General features: G+C 33.3%; 1 protein-coding gene and 1 long non-coding RNA gene across 9 annotated transcripts in view; one reads left to right on the top strand and one right to left on the bottom strand.

Moving 5' to 3' along the window:
• LOC108969987 (putative GPI-anchored protein pfl2) overlaps window positions 1–16,705 on the bottom strand; it is a 198,825-nt gene that overhangs the window by 158,221 nt on the left and 23,899 nt on the right. For 6 of the 8 annotated variants that reach the window (XM_018935054.1, XM_018935053.1, XM_018935051.1 and 3 more), the window contains 3 exons: window positions 7,455–8,167; window positions 6,037–6,418; window positions 4,530–4,578 (listed from right to left, as the gene is read on the bottom strand). In XM_018935054.1, the coding sequence (XP_018790599.1) occupies window positions 4,530–4,578; window positions 6,037–6,213 (226 nt within the window). In that variant the 5' untranslated portion in view covers window positions 6,214–6,418; window positions 7,455–8,167. The remainder of the gene's footprint in view (window positions 1–4,529; window positions 4,579–6,036; window positions 6,419–7,454; window positions 8,168–16,705) is intronic. The other 2 variants (XM_018935058.1, XM_018935057.1) reach the window with 2 other exon arrangements.
• Window positions 15,796–16,576, top strand: LOC108969989. Its single transcript, XR_001993446.1, has 3 exons — window positions 15,796–16,023; window positions 16,086–16,211; window positions 16,496–16,576. It is a non-coding gene; the product is annotated as an uncharacterized LOC108969989 (long non-coding RNA).

The raw sequence follows: 16,705 nt of genomic DNA on the forward strand, positions 1-16,705 counted from the left end.
ATAGTATAATGGTTTCGGTTAGAATTGTCAATTGGACATTAAGGAACTTATAAAAACTTTAATAGAAATCTTTGATAGCGGTGTCGGGTAATTAAAAAGCGATTAAATCGGTAGGTGACTTACAGGGATGGTAGCCTCGAAAACATCTTTTCATTCTTATCTTGGTTTCGCACATGTGTTTTCAAATTTGTAAGAACATACAATTTATAAAATAATATAAAAATTATTATATTTAACCATTTGTTACTCTTTAAATAGTGGTTGAATTGTTCCTTGTAGAAATATTTCCATTTAGGTTAGAATTATTATTAAAAGTTATGAAGAGTGAAAATTAAAAATTTTGTTATTTTATAAATAAATCTACCGATTATTTCATAAAAATTAAGTATTCAAAGACAAGCCAGCGATATCCACACACAAAGTAAGTAGATTTCAACGGCAAAAAGTATCGATATTATTTTATTTAACTATGGAAACTATCAAATACCACGAATATCGGCCATTTTGCAGCTCTAGTAAATATAAAACAATGTCATAAACATGTATTATGAAAAAAGAGAAAGTTTTAGGAAACACCTTGTATACAATTAATTGTTGCTCAAATTAAACGAATTGGAAAGGCTTTCTTGTAATTTTATGTCAATGCTAAATTCTATAAATTATCATCACACATTTCATTTCATTTGAAAGCTCTTAGCATGTAAACCACGAGCACAAAATTCCTTTAAAAATTATAAATTTAATTATATAGTATATATATCTCGCCTCCTAATAGGTTTCAAGTACATATTTCACAAACCATTGTAGCTAAATTTACCCAATGTACTGAAAACTAGTCCTTCCAGCGTCTTCTAAAACCAGACTCCCCCAATAAATATTAATTTTTCAACCCCAATGGTTGGAAAGGGACGCAAAAATGTGACAATATTTCTCAGGAAATATTTCAAAAAAAGAAAATTTGGTATGATTTCCAAGTGTTGTATAGATCATTTTTAATAAGTCATGATCTGTTTTTTTTTTCATTGTGTTCAATAATGTTTACTTCTTATCATGTTAAAATTTAAACAACAACATCGTTTACAAATTATTTAATTTTTATAGCTGCCATAAAAGTTCTTGTATACAATTTTTTTTATTTCAAAATATATTTACGAAATTTGGCACTAATACGTATCCATTTCAACAGTATAATATTCAAATAAGTTACTCAAAGCGGACCCTTACAGCATATAGCTACTTTCTTTTACTTTTGAAAGGTATTATAAATTCGGTTCAACCGAAGTGAACATTTTTTCTTGTTTTCAGTAAATTCCCTTACCTGAATTTTCCTTTACGAAAACTCAACTGAATCCAATTTATTTTAACTGCAAGAGAAGTGTTGTTCTGAATTTAGTGCGGGGCTGTAATACAACTGTAACTATTTGGAAGTGTTGGTAAAACTTTATATTAAATATGTAAGGAAGGCCTAAGTTCGTATGTAAGCTAAATTTTTATATTCCTACTATTGGAAAATAACTAATTGCGGGGAAATATTCAGTACTTAGCAAAGCCGAGTATTATAGTCCGGTCAATTTAGACATAAAAATAGTGATCAAAGAAGGAAAATTTCGGTAAAGCTGAATTTTTGTACAGACCTTAGGTTTACCATAAAAAATAAAGTGTCAGAAGTTCCCATCGATCGTATGTGTGCTAAAGAAGTTATTCGGGGTCAAAGGTCAAAATTTTAGGTTTTTGGATTTTTCTCAAAAACGGTTAGAGTACCCCAGCAAAGTTGTAGGTTTTAAAATTCTCTATAAAAATGGTCCCCATGATTTTTTATTCTAAGGCCCACCATTTCCCAGATATCGCCTTCTACATAATGTGCACACATATGCCACGTATATACATATTCAGGTAGTGAAGCAAGCAAAAAACCCTACTTGTGTCCCTTTTATCTATATATTATACTATTCTAAGAAATTATACTCTCAAAAGACCAATAGTCCCTAACAGAATCCTGTCTCCTTGGATGGCTTTGAATAACAGCGATAGCCCTTTGTGCGTGTGGTGTTGTTCACGTACCTGTTTCTGTTAGTGTTAAACGTGCAGTTCAAGTGAATATATGTATTTATTACAAGCGTTTACCATTATAGTTTGTGCTGATCAATATTAAAAAAAAATCAAAATTTTGCTTTATTTGTAATAAACTCTTGACTGAAGATGAAACTGTTGTGGTCAGTCGTGGAATGCCTTTAAAGGATGCAAGTATCGCGAGAAGTGATGAGTTTACTGATTATTTAAAAAKTCAAGAGTCCGTTACAATCCACGTGGATTGTAGAAAATCAGACACCCGGAAAACTTCAATCTCTGCAGTTAAAAGGCAACACGAGGAAGAATAGGCCAGTAATTCAAAAGTAAGTCCACCTCGTATTACACCGTGAGTAAGTGAGTCCGGCTTTTGTTTAAAGCCTGTTTTGTTTAAACACTGGTCGTTTTGCGGCGATGAAGCGGATGACGAAGCAGAGAGAAAGAAAGCGCTTAATCATCTCAGGAAAATTCATAAAGTTTCTACTCTTACATTCAAAGATTCCGTTTTAAAATTAGCTAAAGATCGTTCTGATGAGGTATCAAAAGCTGTCTAAGCTAGCTGTCTTGTATTAATTTTGAGTTCGATTTAGTCGCTGCTGACGCAAAATACCATGACAGTTGTTACGAATCCTTCCTGGGGCCTAATAATGGCGGTAAAATTGGCCGGCCTCAAAGTGAAGCTTTAAATTCTGCCCTAGAGGAAAATTTTAATTTCATTGAAAGTAGTGGTGATTGTCAGTTTTCGTTGGATGAATTGAAGAATATATGTCAAAATGTAGCTTTAGAAAACAGGATTATCAATACGATTGAAACTAAAGTATGGAAGTAGGATTATTATTACAGAGAAGCCTGGAAAGTTAACACTTGTTTGTTTTGTAGATAACTATCAAAACATTTTATGTCAAGCCTGGTCTGATAACAAAAACTTAAACGACGAGGAATAATGGTTAAAAACTTTGAAAGCTGCAGCAGAAATTATTCGAGAAGATATATAAAGCTGTGTGTTTGATAATGCTATGTACCTGCGGTAGAATGTTTGAAGATATAAATAACGCTATTCCCGAATCATTATCTTTTTTGGGAACAAGTCATTCTAAAACAAAGCGCCATAATTTGGATCATTTAAAGTTAGTCTGCACAAATATTAGTAATAGCATAATGACTGCTGTTAAACTCAATAAACAATATCAACAATTTTAATACTATTAAATAAGTATGGTTCCAGAAAATAACGCCAACAAGGTTCGTGGAAGAGGCCAACCAGGGAAACCACGTTAAAAAAACACGCCGAGGTGGTGTGAAAATGTGTGCACATTATGTAGAAGGTGATTCTTACAAGCGCGATATCTGGGAAATGGTGGGTCTTAGAACAAAGTTTTTAACATTCCTGTTTTTGTGGAGTGGGTGGGATTATCATCCGATTTCACACCGATTACGTCTTTCTACGAACTCATCCTCAATTTTTTCAAAAAAACACTTCTACCAAGTTTTATCAAGATATCGTAATTTTTAATCAAGTTATCGCTTTTTGTGTACAAAGAACTGTTAGCGGAACAAAACTGTTATACTCAAAGTATCTGCATATGCAGCTAAAGCATTTTTTGGCGATTTTTAGATTTCATCCCAAAAATAAATCAAGCCACTTTTTGGTACCATTTTTCGATGTGTACCATATTCCAGAGGGTGATTTTTAAGTCGGTTTAATCAAAACTTCGCACGCATCATTTTCTAATTTTTTTACCCGGTCTTGCAACATGAGGTCGGATTTGTCATGATGGAATATTATTGCCTCATATCTATGTCGATAGCGTTCCCCATTAAAGACTTCTCCTCATCTTTATCGGATATGCTTTCAGTTCCTTCTACATCTTTCAAGCCACAATCATCTCTTTTAAAACGTGCAAACCGCTTTAGGCGAACTCGTTCTGCTTGAGCATGTGCACAATAAACTTTCATCAACAAAATACGGTGATTTTTGAGTGAGGTTTTCTTCATTTCTTTAATGAAAAAACTCTTTTACAAGGCATGAACTGAAAAAGACGCGCAAGGCAGTGACTTTCTAACGCATGTTCGGCGTGTTGGAACAACAGTATAACATGCAAGTTCCATCGCTTTACAAAACACACGATTATCTTTATATACCAAAATATAATTTGCGATATTTTGTGGGTTGTCAATGGTCTGATTCCGACCTCCTGCAATACCAACCTCTGTCAGTGAATACTTGTAACAATTTTTACTCAATTTGGAATTCAGCTTGTCTCGACATCCTGATCGTTTATGTTATATATACTTTATATCTGTCTTAATTAATTCTAGGCGTTACAAGCAACCGTCAGTTGAGCAGAAATATTATATAATATATGTACAAAGGAACATGTTGCGATAGTATAAAAACGTTTTATAATTCCGGCTGAAACGCAGTATTTAAAAATTTAATTAATTAAGTTGAATATACTTACTGAACACTGGACTTAGATCCGGTCTCGTCGGCAGCTTTCCACTCTTTTCCTAAAGACAAAACAACAAATTTTATTAAAATTAAAATATAGAATTATAAAATTAAGCTACCAGGCAGGCTGACAAGTTCGTACTATTTCTATGAGAAGATGGCACTAGAATTGATCCCATAAGCTACAAGTGTCATCGTCAGAAGAGAAAAAAGCTAGTCACATCAAAACGTGCCTTTATGCACCACACTGCGTGTGGTGTAAAATAAAAAACAAAATTGGATGTCACTTTCACACATGTTCAAATTTTCTTCCACTCGCCGCAATTTCTGGTCGTCAGTGAGCACTTTACGGACCATCTTCGCGCACACCTTGCGCATGTTCAAGTGCTCCGTCACAATGTCATAAACCACAGATTTTGACAAATTTAACATCAAGCAATACGAGTTGCCTTTGTGTTTTTTGTTTTTGAGTGGAAAAACCCTTTCGTTTCGAGTAGCGTCCATGCATTTCACGTCTTGACTAAGTTCACACTTAAACGGGATTAACGCTGATATAAATTTTACATGCCAATTTAGCAACGAACAGAGCTCATACACAGGGAGTAGAGAATGGGTGAATCCAAAAGGCTTAAGTTTAGCAATAAAATCGAACTAAACTAAGCTAATTTGTTTTTTAAAGGTACTATCTTTTCAGCCCACCTGGCATAAATTATTAAATGATTGGTTAACATTCGTATGGGCAATCATTTTACACTAACACAGTTTCTAGTTTTTTGTATGAGAAAAGTTTTGAGCACCCAATTGTGTAGTTATATTTTCTAAATTTTTTTAATTTGACTATTTATAAATAAAATTTGAAGTGAATGGTCAAATACTTTTCGAGTTATTTGGTAAAGGGTTCTCGGGCAATCTGTAACGTTCGAGAGCAGACCACTAGCAACTGAGGATAAAACTTCATTTGGGTTTTTGTACTGGTGACCACTGCAGGTCGAAAACTGATCGGCAAATTTTAATAAAGTTTATACATCTATTTGAAAACATTAAAGAAGAATTTAAATTAAAAAAAAAAAATGAATTGTTGGTTGTTCTCAAAAACCTAGATTATTTATTAATAAAAATTTGTTTCTTCGATTGATTTTAGATGAATATCCAAGGGTTAGTAAGGGTCACCGCAAGGAGCTTTGGTTGAAACTGGATAAACAAAAACAGCCAAGCCGACATCTTGTTATTAAAACAGGCCTCCATCACGCACTAGACTTTTTATTAATGCAACTAGTTTTTGTCTACTTGAGCTTCGGTTGGAACTGGGTCAACACAAACAGCCATTACTTTCAAAATTATTAATATTCTGCTTAAATTTCTTTCAAGTCAAATCGAATAAAAAAAATTTTTAATAAAAAGAAATATTTCATGTCTTCGACTACACCTAACCCATTAAACAAACATCAAATAGTATGAATGTTAGGGAATTAAATGAACCGTTATAGAGTATCATTCATAGATTCGTATCGACTTACCTCACTTTCTGTCAAATCGATCAAGCTCGATTTTTCCTCAAGCAAATTCTCTGATGAAATTTTCTCTTCCTCTCGATCACCTTCATCTTTGAAAATTTTCACTTCATCGGTGCTACCCAAATCGTCGCTAGACGAACCACCATGTCGGGAATGTGAACTATGACTATTATGTGGCATTATGATTAATTGTAAAATTAGTTATTCAATTTCTATTTGCAAATGTTTGCATTTCGTATTTTTCTTACACATGCGTTTTAGCTACTTGTACTTTACCAAATCCTATTGATATGAATATTTGTTCATTGAAGAAATTAATTAAATATTTTGTATTTCAACTTTATTTTATTTTAAACGTTTTTACTTGTTTTGCTTATTTATCTTCCTGAAATGCACAAAAATAGTCCCATAAATAAATTGCTATGTGTACAAAACACTTATGTGCGTACATATGTATGTAACTTTAAAGAAAAGCAAATTCGTTTACAGTTATCTTGCAAGTTTCCATACATCAAGGTTTTTGTACAAATTTAAGCATAACATATTTTATTATACCATAAATTATTTAAACTTTTTTTTTAATATATTTTGCATACTTTTTAAATTACTTATGGTCATATTTGTTATTTGTTCATAAATGTTGTCAATTTTCGTTTTGTTCTTATTAGATATTACTTTTTCTGCTTTTTCAAATAAACTTTTTATTGTTTATTTGGCATTTTGGTTTGCATTATATTGTTGAAAATAGTATTCATATTTTTACTTTATATAATTATAATATATATATTATATTAAATTTTATCGCACCGATTTCCGTTCTATAACTCGCAGATTTACCGTGTGCTCATTCATAAAACGCGCGTATGTGTTTATACATATGTTCATATGAAACATACATATCTGTATACCATATGTATGTACAATTGTTGGTTTAATTTTACTAAAGGGATAGTACTTGTTTTTTATTTATCACGTGTTATTTCACGCGCTTTATTTATACTAATATATTTTTGTTTAAGTTTATTTTTACTTTTCTTTTGGCATTTTATATTGTTGTTATTTCTTTTTTAGCATACTGTCGCATTTCACCTTCCATCAGTATTTTGAACTACACCGTTAAATTCCTTCACTCTCACTCCCTGTATGCATGAACGCAACGCGATATGGTGCGCTCACAACATTTATTGTAAACACGCATATATGTAGATATATTATATGTGCCTACATACATGCATACTTATTTGTACGTATTTAATACACCAGGTAGATTCACACTCGTTACACGATCGCAATGCTTTCTATGGCGAACAATATCAGACAGCAATCGGTGTGTCTATAAATGCTAGCCTGTATTATTTGCCCAACTTAGTTTTATTTGTTTGGTTGCAACTTCTTTTTAACTACACATTTCTTTTATTTACCACTTCCTATTCCTTAACCAGTAAGGGCTCATGGCTCTTAACACTTGGCACATAGCGCTTGGTTGCCGTCTCTATACCTATACTCTGTATACTCAGCGCATCAGTGCAGCCTCTTGTACAACATCATTGTCAGCATCGTTATGGAGTTCAAAACAAAAAGTCTGCCTTATTATCAACAACATGACGATTATAATATGCACAACATTATCATCACGTCATTATCACATCGACAACGTCGTTGTTCGCATTTTATCTCATCTCATGTTTCGAAATGTATAAGCGCTTTGCTTCTTTGCTTATTATTTTCGACATTTTCGATTTTTTTTTATATATATGCTTATGTATGTAATTTCCATTTAATTCATTTGTAGCAGTTTCCTCTACATGTATGGGTAGCTCATATACGCCGTGTTGCTTAAGGCTCCTACTTTGCCGTTGACTTACATTGCGCACACGCACGCATACCGTAATCCGCTGTTGGCAAAGCGCCCACAATTCTTCTTCTGTGATGTTCGTTATGGTCGAGTGTGCTTTGTGATTCACTTTCCGCCTATCTATTTCTCCACCAAGCTTCACCAATTTTTGAGGCACTCAATAGGTCTGTCGCCTGCGCTTGCGCTTGGCTCCTGCACTGCTTGGCGGGTTTATATGAACATGGTTTGCAATCTTGTGCGCCTGTCTTCTTCTTCACATCGTTTCCGACGCAAGAGTAGCTGTAATAAAAAATTAGCAGCAGAACCCGCCAAGAAGAATAAAAAAGAAAATATTTTATTTCAACAGTAAACACATAGTATGCGTGTGTGTAAATATGTCAATTATATAAAAAAAAAAATCCGCTTGTATGTGCATACATAGGTATATACATACGGACTTATATTCAGTACAGTTAGATGCGTTAAAAAATAAACTGAATTATTCAAAACCTGAATCTTTACTTTCAAGTTATAAGTACATGTGTAATACAAGTCCAAATTTCTATTTATATTTGGCTTTATTTAACCACAATTCTACGTTCATAAGATCATATTTACATAAGAATGTATGTATTTAACTGTAAAATGGTGTCGAAGTTCCGTTGGTCAGTCGATCTCTACTGTACATGCTATATATGTTATAGTTTTCCGAACTTGAAAACCCGTTCCGATATTATAGTAAGGCTTCGGATTATAATACATGCGAAGTTTCATGAAGACATTTTGTTAAAAAAAATTATCTTGCATGATATTGATTCCTATCGTCCAGTTTATGCTTTATTAGCTCGATATCGGATCCGACATATGAGCAGCTTTTTGAGGGAAAAGGTTATTACCTGAAGTAATAGTTCGCCTGTACCATAAACGTATACAGACAGACAGGTGGACATGTTTAACTCACCTCGGCTGGACATTTATCTTATAATTAAGTTCATATGTTATTTCGTTTAATGGTTAATGATTGTTGTTATGTTAAATATAAATAAACATTTAAAAATAATCGAGAGGAAATGTTTTAAAAAAATTGATATATTCATGAATGTGAGCATAAATATATATTTGGTCGGTCCTTTATCGAGACCAACAAAACCATTATAAAACAGTTTTCCATGCAAGAACTTGATTTGAGTCGATCAATTTATATGGAAGCTACATATATGCTATAACATAGTTGGGAAAAGGACGTCTGCAAAATTGCAGATCAATATTATATCTTAAAACTGATGAACTAGTTCGCGAATATACAGACAAGCAGATCAGGCAAGCACGAGCTATATTTGTACCCTTCGAAATTTTCATAGAAATGAAAACTGATTTACCACACTGCTGAAGTGACATTTCATTGCACGCAAAAGTTGGCATATAAATTTGTCTGCCATATATTGCATTCCATAAGCAATACGTACAGCAATACAGTTAGTATACCAAAACTTTTGCTAGTCGTGGTCATTCTATAATCATTGTTTATGCAATGGTCGTGGTGCCCTGTAAAGAAAGTATGCGAATACGGCATAAAGGTTTCTTCAATGCTACCAAGTTTTGGTTTGCAGGTTTAAGGCATAGATAAATTGATACGAAACTCTTTGATTCGACAGAGAGCTGTCAAACCTCGCATTTTTTATAACATTTTCCAAAGATGCCACTGCTAAAAAATATTAGATTGGGAATTTTATAAATAACTTTTGGTATGCAAAAAGCGCGTTAACCATATTATTTTGGGTGCGAGGTTCCCCCGAAGACCTAGATCACCCATACAGCGATCAAAATAAGTATTCGACGTGTAACGACTTCTGCGAATAATGATTTATGCATCATACACAATATTATCAACAACAACAAATAACTTTTGAATGATTTGGTAAAAACATGATTTCAGCTTCTATTGTGGAAATTATTCTAACTACAGAAACAAACTAAATCAGAAAGTTAACGGTATTAATATTCAAAAGCAATTAAGCAAGCAAAATAAGTATGCGACACAGATGGCTTTGCTGAATTTTTAAAAGGAAAACGCGAAAGTACCGTTATGTTGAACAGTCATTTTTCGTAATAAAAATATATTGACTATTTGTGTGTACAATTAACGCAGTCTTACTTAAACTTTTGGCAAAATGGGGCGTTGAAATTAAAAATTTAATTATTACTCACTTTGAAAACGGATTTTCTGAAAATCACATATCATGTATAATAAATAGGCCCAGAACCAGTGTTCATTATATAATATCAAAATTTAAAGAAAGCAAATCGGTTGATAAGAAACCAAGATCGGGTTGACCACAGAAAATTACTGAAACGGCGGAGCGATGGTTGGTTCGCGAAGTTAGAAAAAACCCCAAAATTAATGCATCAAAACTAGCAAAAATTACTGGGAGCTACGTAGGCGTAGATGTTACTTAGAAATTATTTAAAACATATCGAATTTAAATATAGAACAGCACGGAAGAAGCATTATATCTCCAGAAAGAATCGGCTGCAGAGATTAGAATTCGCCAGAAAATATGAAAATATGCCTGAAGAGTTTTGGTTCAACGTAATTTTTCCAGATGAGAGTAAATTTAATCTCTTTGGATGTGACGATAGAATAATAGTATACAGAAAGAGAAATACGAGCTGGAAGAACGAAATATGGTTTCTATCGTAAAACATGGCGGCAGCAGTATAACGGTTTGGTTGTGTATGGCGGCTTCAGGAGTGTGAAATATTGTAACAATTAATGGAACTAGGGGCCACATATACTAAACAAATATTTTAAAAGAAAATTTACGTTTTAGTGCTGTGAAATTGGGAATTGAATAAGGTTATCTGTATTACCAGGATAATTATCCGAAACATTCAGCTCACAATATAAGGCTTTGGTTGCTGTACAATTGTCGTAAATTATTAAAACACCTGTTCAAAGTCCGGATCTCAACCCGATTGAGCACTTGTAGAGCATTTTGGTGAAACGATTGAGAGAGCGTCACTTTACTAACAAAAATCAAATGGAGAAGGTCCTGAAAGAGGAATGGCTTAAAATCGATGAGGTAACCAAAAATTTGGTGAAGTCGTCGCAGACGAAAAACAACAAAATATTAATTTTTCATTATTATTACGTTTTCATTGTATTTTTTAAATGTCCAATACTTATTTGCTTACTACTTTTTGTTCATAATATTTTTTTATGCATCATTATTCGCAGAAGTCGTTACAAGTGGAATACTTTTTTGACGGATGTATATATAAATAATTTTACAAACTACTCACATCTAATTTTACAGAATTCAACAACGCACTAATTTTGGCAGTTCGTTTTAGCGCTATTCCTCTGGCATACCGCCTTCTTCTCTAACTGCTGATTGACGGGACCCTCATTGTGTTTTGTTGCCAGCTGAGGGTCCGCTGCCAGCTGACAATCGAGAGAGTGAGAAAAGAGTTTCTGATCAACTTTTCTATGGTTTAAGGTCTGGTTGATCATTGTGAGTGGCTCAAATGAAAAATTATTAGCAAAAATGGTAATATAAAGATTTTTAATTTTATTTTTAAGAACTTAAGTCTTAATAAATTCTAATTTTTCGTAGAAAATAAAACTAAGTAATTCCTAAAACGTTTTTTAACGCGTATTTACGAATGTGTCTGAAAACATGTTGCAAGTGAGGCCGCTTCGTTTTATCATCTAGATAGTTTGTTTGTTGTTAACAGTTTGTGCTTATGGATTTATGTCAAATTTTGCCAGTGTGTTTTTTGAATTACATTTTGTTCAAAACATAAATAGTATGAAATTATCTGTAGAGCAAGAAATAATAACAACAGAAACCATTTTAACCTCTTTTGGTATTATGAATGAAAAATGATTTCAGTTGAAATTTCATTGAAGTTATCATACTTTTGTTGCCAGATTTTTGTCGGCGAGGGGACGACGAGGTAAGGCGAAGAGGTTGTACTCTTATTCGTAGCAGTTCGCTGCTTCACAATTCGGTATTTCATTTCCTTATGAAATTATTTCCATGGGCGTAATTGTGCGCGGTTTAAAACGAATTTTTTAATATGAAATTTATTATCTGTTATCCTATATTTTTGGTGCCCGAATCGTTCGTTGACAAGAGAATGACGAGGAAAGATGAAGGAACATCACAGTTTGCTCAGGTGGCACGTATTGTGTTGTTATTCACAACTCGCTCGCTGAATTCATTTCTTGGCTGCAACAGCGCTTAGTCCCAAATAAATATTTACATTATTTCGAAATTTTGAAAGTTATTATCTACAAGGTGCTTTCCAAAGTAATTGTTAGGTTCCAGGTCTCAAGTAAATGCTCAAGAAAAAAATTCCTTATTTCTTGAGCAGTAGTCAAGTAAATTTGACAGCAGATTACGCATTGTGAATGATGCACATTAGAAGTCAAGAGGAAATAAACAAAGAAAATATACTTATGTATATGTGTTAATATATAAACATTTTCCTTGCAATTTAAGGAATGTGGTTGATGATTGGGATGTTTATACAACATTTTAAAATGAACTATCTTATATCTAAAAATGCAAAATATGTTGTTAAGCGCATAACTCAACAACGCCTGGGCCAATTTTGCCAATTCTTTTTTTAAAATGTTCGTAGAGGTGAAAACCCCTAAAAACAGCCCTTTTCTTTTTCCCATACAAACGAATGAATGTTTGTTTGTTGGTAAGGCTAAGAGAACGACTGCACCAATCTTGATGAAATTTTCAGAAATTGTTCGCTGTGGGTCGAGGAAGGTTTAGAAATAAAAATACCTTATAATTTTTTATTATTTCCACTCAGAGAATACATTACAGCCAATGGAAACACCCCCAGCAACAAAATTAACATTTACGAGTTGTTTCTCAACTTTCGTCAGTGATCCGTTTGCGAGGACATTCGGAAATATCTTGATATTATACATGGAATGCATCGTCAAAGAAATAATTACGAAGAAAGCAAGGCCAACCACACACTCGCTCACTCTTCGCGATAATCATTTCGACATATCAGCCTTCAAATCTGCGTCAATTATGGGATATGAACAAAACTACCGAAGACATTTTACATTGTCTTTGCTAAGAATTGGAAATGGGTCAATTCCAGTTGATACTTCCGGTGGTTTGATATCAATTCCATCCGGCGTTTATCAAATCTCGAAAGATGAACTCATCACGAATGTTCTGACATTGGCCAAATTATCGTAACTACGATTCCTTAAGTGCACGCGCAATGTAAGCTACCAAAAATGCCGATATTGTTGACTTCAACTGGAAGATTCAAAGCCAAATTCGGGGAGACTAATACAAATCGGTTGATCTTCTTGACAATGAAGACGACGTCATGAATTAGCCAGTGGAATTTCTAAATTCTTTGGATAGGCTTGGTATGCCACCGCATCATTCGCGTCTCAAAGTTGGATCTGTCGTTATTATGTTTTGCAATCTGCGCTATCGAATGCAAGGGGGTAGAATGCTTGATTCTACGCATTTCTTTCAGTTCTACTGATTTGCCATTTCAGTTCAAACGTATTCCGTTTCGAGTAAAAATTGAATTTGAGATGACAATCAACAGGACACAAAGATAGTCACATACTGTGAGGCATAAATTTGGAAATGCTATGTTTTTCACACGTCCAGATATACGTGGCGTCCTCACGAGTTGGAAAACCATCTTTTCTGTACACCGGAACAGAAACCAAAAAATGATTTTTATCAAGTTGCGTTACATAGAAGAAAAAATGAAATGATAAATTTAACATTCTTTTTATTTGAAAACACATAATTACACGCAGGACAACGGCTGCGGGGTCAGCTAGTATTTCATAATAATGATTTTAACCAATTTAGAATTTATGAGTTTAACGATTACTTTGATTTTCCTTCAAGAAACAATTGTTGATTTCATGTTTCTTCGCAAATTTTATTGAAAAATATTGAAAAAATGTATTAAAATTTAGTACTAGATTTCTTTACCGCAGGAAATTCTCTTGACCATTTCTTAAGCGTTTTTTTATATAAGTTTTTACATTTCTTGAGAGCTGGAAACTACCCTTAAGCAGGAACCTAACGCCCTCTGGTGGCGCTATCTATATGTCGACTGGTGCGTTAAAATTTGCTATCTCTATCGATTGTCCAGTGAGAATTTCGTGACATTTCATCATTTATGGGAAGTGAAGTTACTGCGCTTTAAGTGTCAGTATGTTTATGTTATCGGTGCGAAAATAAATGACGATGAAAATGTGGGTCAATCAAAATCCGTGATCAACCGGAAATTAAGTGTGAATTCATCAAAAATCAGCCGAACTCTCCGAAACATCGATTTATCGCATTTTGACCGAACATTTGGGCTTACGAAAGGTGTGTGCACGGTTTGTGCACGGTATGTTCTGCACAAATTGCTCAGAATCCAACATTCGAAGGACATCATTGTGACCGATTACCCGAACCCAAAATCACATTTTAAACTCCTGTTTACTTTGGAACCAACGTTGTATTTTTTTAGAATAGAAATATGTGTGATAATGGCATTAGAAAATAGAAAGTTTTAGACTAGGGAAATAAGGATAAAAATTAGGTAATCACAAAATTTTCTCTATTGAAAACGAACAGATCTAATGAGCTGTCACATTTCGTTAATTAGAGATGTATTGCATACATATATCATGATTGAAAATAAACTTCTCGATAACAAGTTTAATTTTTTTTATCGCAGTTAAAAGGCATAATAACCAATAAAAATAAAATACAATTTAATTTTGTTTTTGAGTTGCTAACAAATTATAAAAAGCGACTCTATATGGTAGGTGAAGTGTCTGTATATTTACAATGGCAAATAAGAGTGCTTTTTAGTTTTGTGAGCTGCTAACCATCAGGTAACAAATTTGAGACAATATTTTGTGACTAAAGACTAGTCACTGTTTTGTGAGTAGTAATTTGCCACCAATTGAGACTTAACTTCTAACTGTCTCTAATTGGTACTCAAGTACTGCTTACTGAATTGTGTTATAATTCGATTTTCTGCGAGGTTAAATTTTTGTATATACAAACATACTTGATGGAGGTTTGTGAATGCTTTGTTGTTGCCAAGCCTGCCCAACTAACGAAAGTGGCAAAGTGGTAATAGCCGTCTTCGCCACTTCTTTACTCACTACATCTATTGACAGCGCTGTTCTCTTGTTAAAAGACATGTGAAACCAACAGGAAAGTGAAATGTTGAAGGGAGGTATGTGGATGCTAATTTAAAGTGGTTTTTCCGTTTGGTATTCTATCTTTAGTTCATCATGCCGGCAAATGTGATTTATACTATGTTCGGACCGATATTGAAAATATTTTGAAAATACATTTGTATGTTGTGGAATCTAAGTCGTTCGGACCGACAATGTGTGTTTTCGATAAGATTTCTCTGACAACTATTAAAAGCGGTATTCTCTTACTCTTGCAAAATTGCACGATGACACAAAATGCAAAAATCCTCTACCGAAATATGCAAAGCCAAGAGAGCACCCATTGCAGAATCTAGTGATATATGACGGTACGAAAATAAACATGGGTTTTGGTCTGCCATGTTTTACAGACATTGCAGTTAATTTTCTGCGTGTGTTGGTTGTTGTGCCGATGCACGAAAGGGAAAATTCTGCAATTTCTGCACGGTAAACGGTTTTGCAAGATCAAGAGAATCCCCCTAATATGAGAATATCAAGCGATAGCTGTATTTGTATGTAAACAAATATCAAGTGACAATTTAGGGCCGGCAAAACATGTCTTCCAATAACATCGATTAAACTAGAGCAGGCACCGATTGTAATGAGTGGAATGTGAGTTTTCAAGTAGTTTTCAATGAAAACTGTGTTTCCGTTTGAAAGATTTTACATTGACGAAAACACAAGTTTTCGTTGGCGGTCCGAACATAGTATTATACCAATTGTTGTTCCATTCGTCGCTCTCCACGATTCAGAACATCGTAGCCACTTACAAATATATGTACATATACATACGTATGTATATAATAATTTTTTTGAATAAGTTCCAACACAATTACATATATTTTCTTCAACTAACACCAACCCACACGTGTGGGTTCGAGGTTAAAATGCGAGCCATTTGCATTTCTAGCGCGAGAGGAAGGTAAGTGCAGAAATTTGTATCTTATAAATATGTTTTAAATTAATAATTTAATTCCATTACAGCATTTAACATATAAAGCGAAGAAAAGTAAGGAAAATTTTGAAAATATTTGTAAATACATTTCATTATTTAGAAATCTTCAATAACATCATCAGCAGTAGCAGAAGCAGGCACACAATTTTTTTTTGGTGAGTTTTGTCAAATTATATACATATAGTATTATTATTCTATATACATAATAGTTAATTAATTAAATGACCAGTGCGGTTGCTGTAAATTATTGGCGGTTTAGAAAAAATATTATGTTTAACCAGTGCGCGTGGTTAACAAATGTTTGTTTCATGTTCTTTCGGGCTCCGCAGCGCTATTATAATATTTTATATGTTTTCAGAAGGCATACATTATAACAAACATCATTTTAAATATTTATTTATACTTTATTGAAACTTATTGAATTTATTTCTTTTTTTAGGGAAAACTCGTTATCGATGCAGTGCTAAGGTGACATTTCTTTATTAAAGACATAAATATTTTATTTTCTGACGTTATAACTATTTTCATTCAATTTACTGGTACTTATATTCGTATTCTTAAAATAATATTTTTCAATAATTAATCTTTTTTTCAGATGTTAATTATTAGTTTTTAATATGAAATATATTTTTATTTTCCAAATTTTCGA

Source organism: Bactrocera latifrons, unplaced genomic scaffold (assembly GCF_001853355.1).
Source record: "Bactrocera latifrons isolate USDA-ARS-PBARC rearing strain unplaced genomic scaffold, ASM185335v1 scaffold_274, whole genome shotgun sequence".
In the NCBI taxonomy this organism is placed as follows: domain Eukaryota; kingdom Metazoa; phylum Arthropoda; class Insecta; order Diptera; family Tephritidae; genus Bactrocera; species Bactrocera latifrons.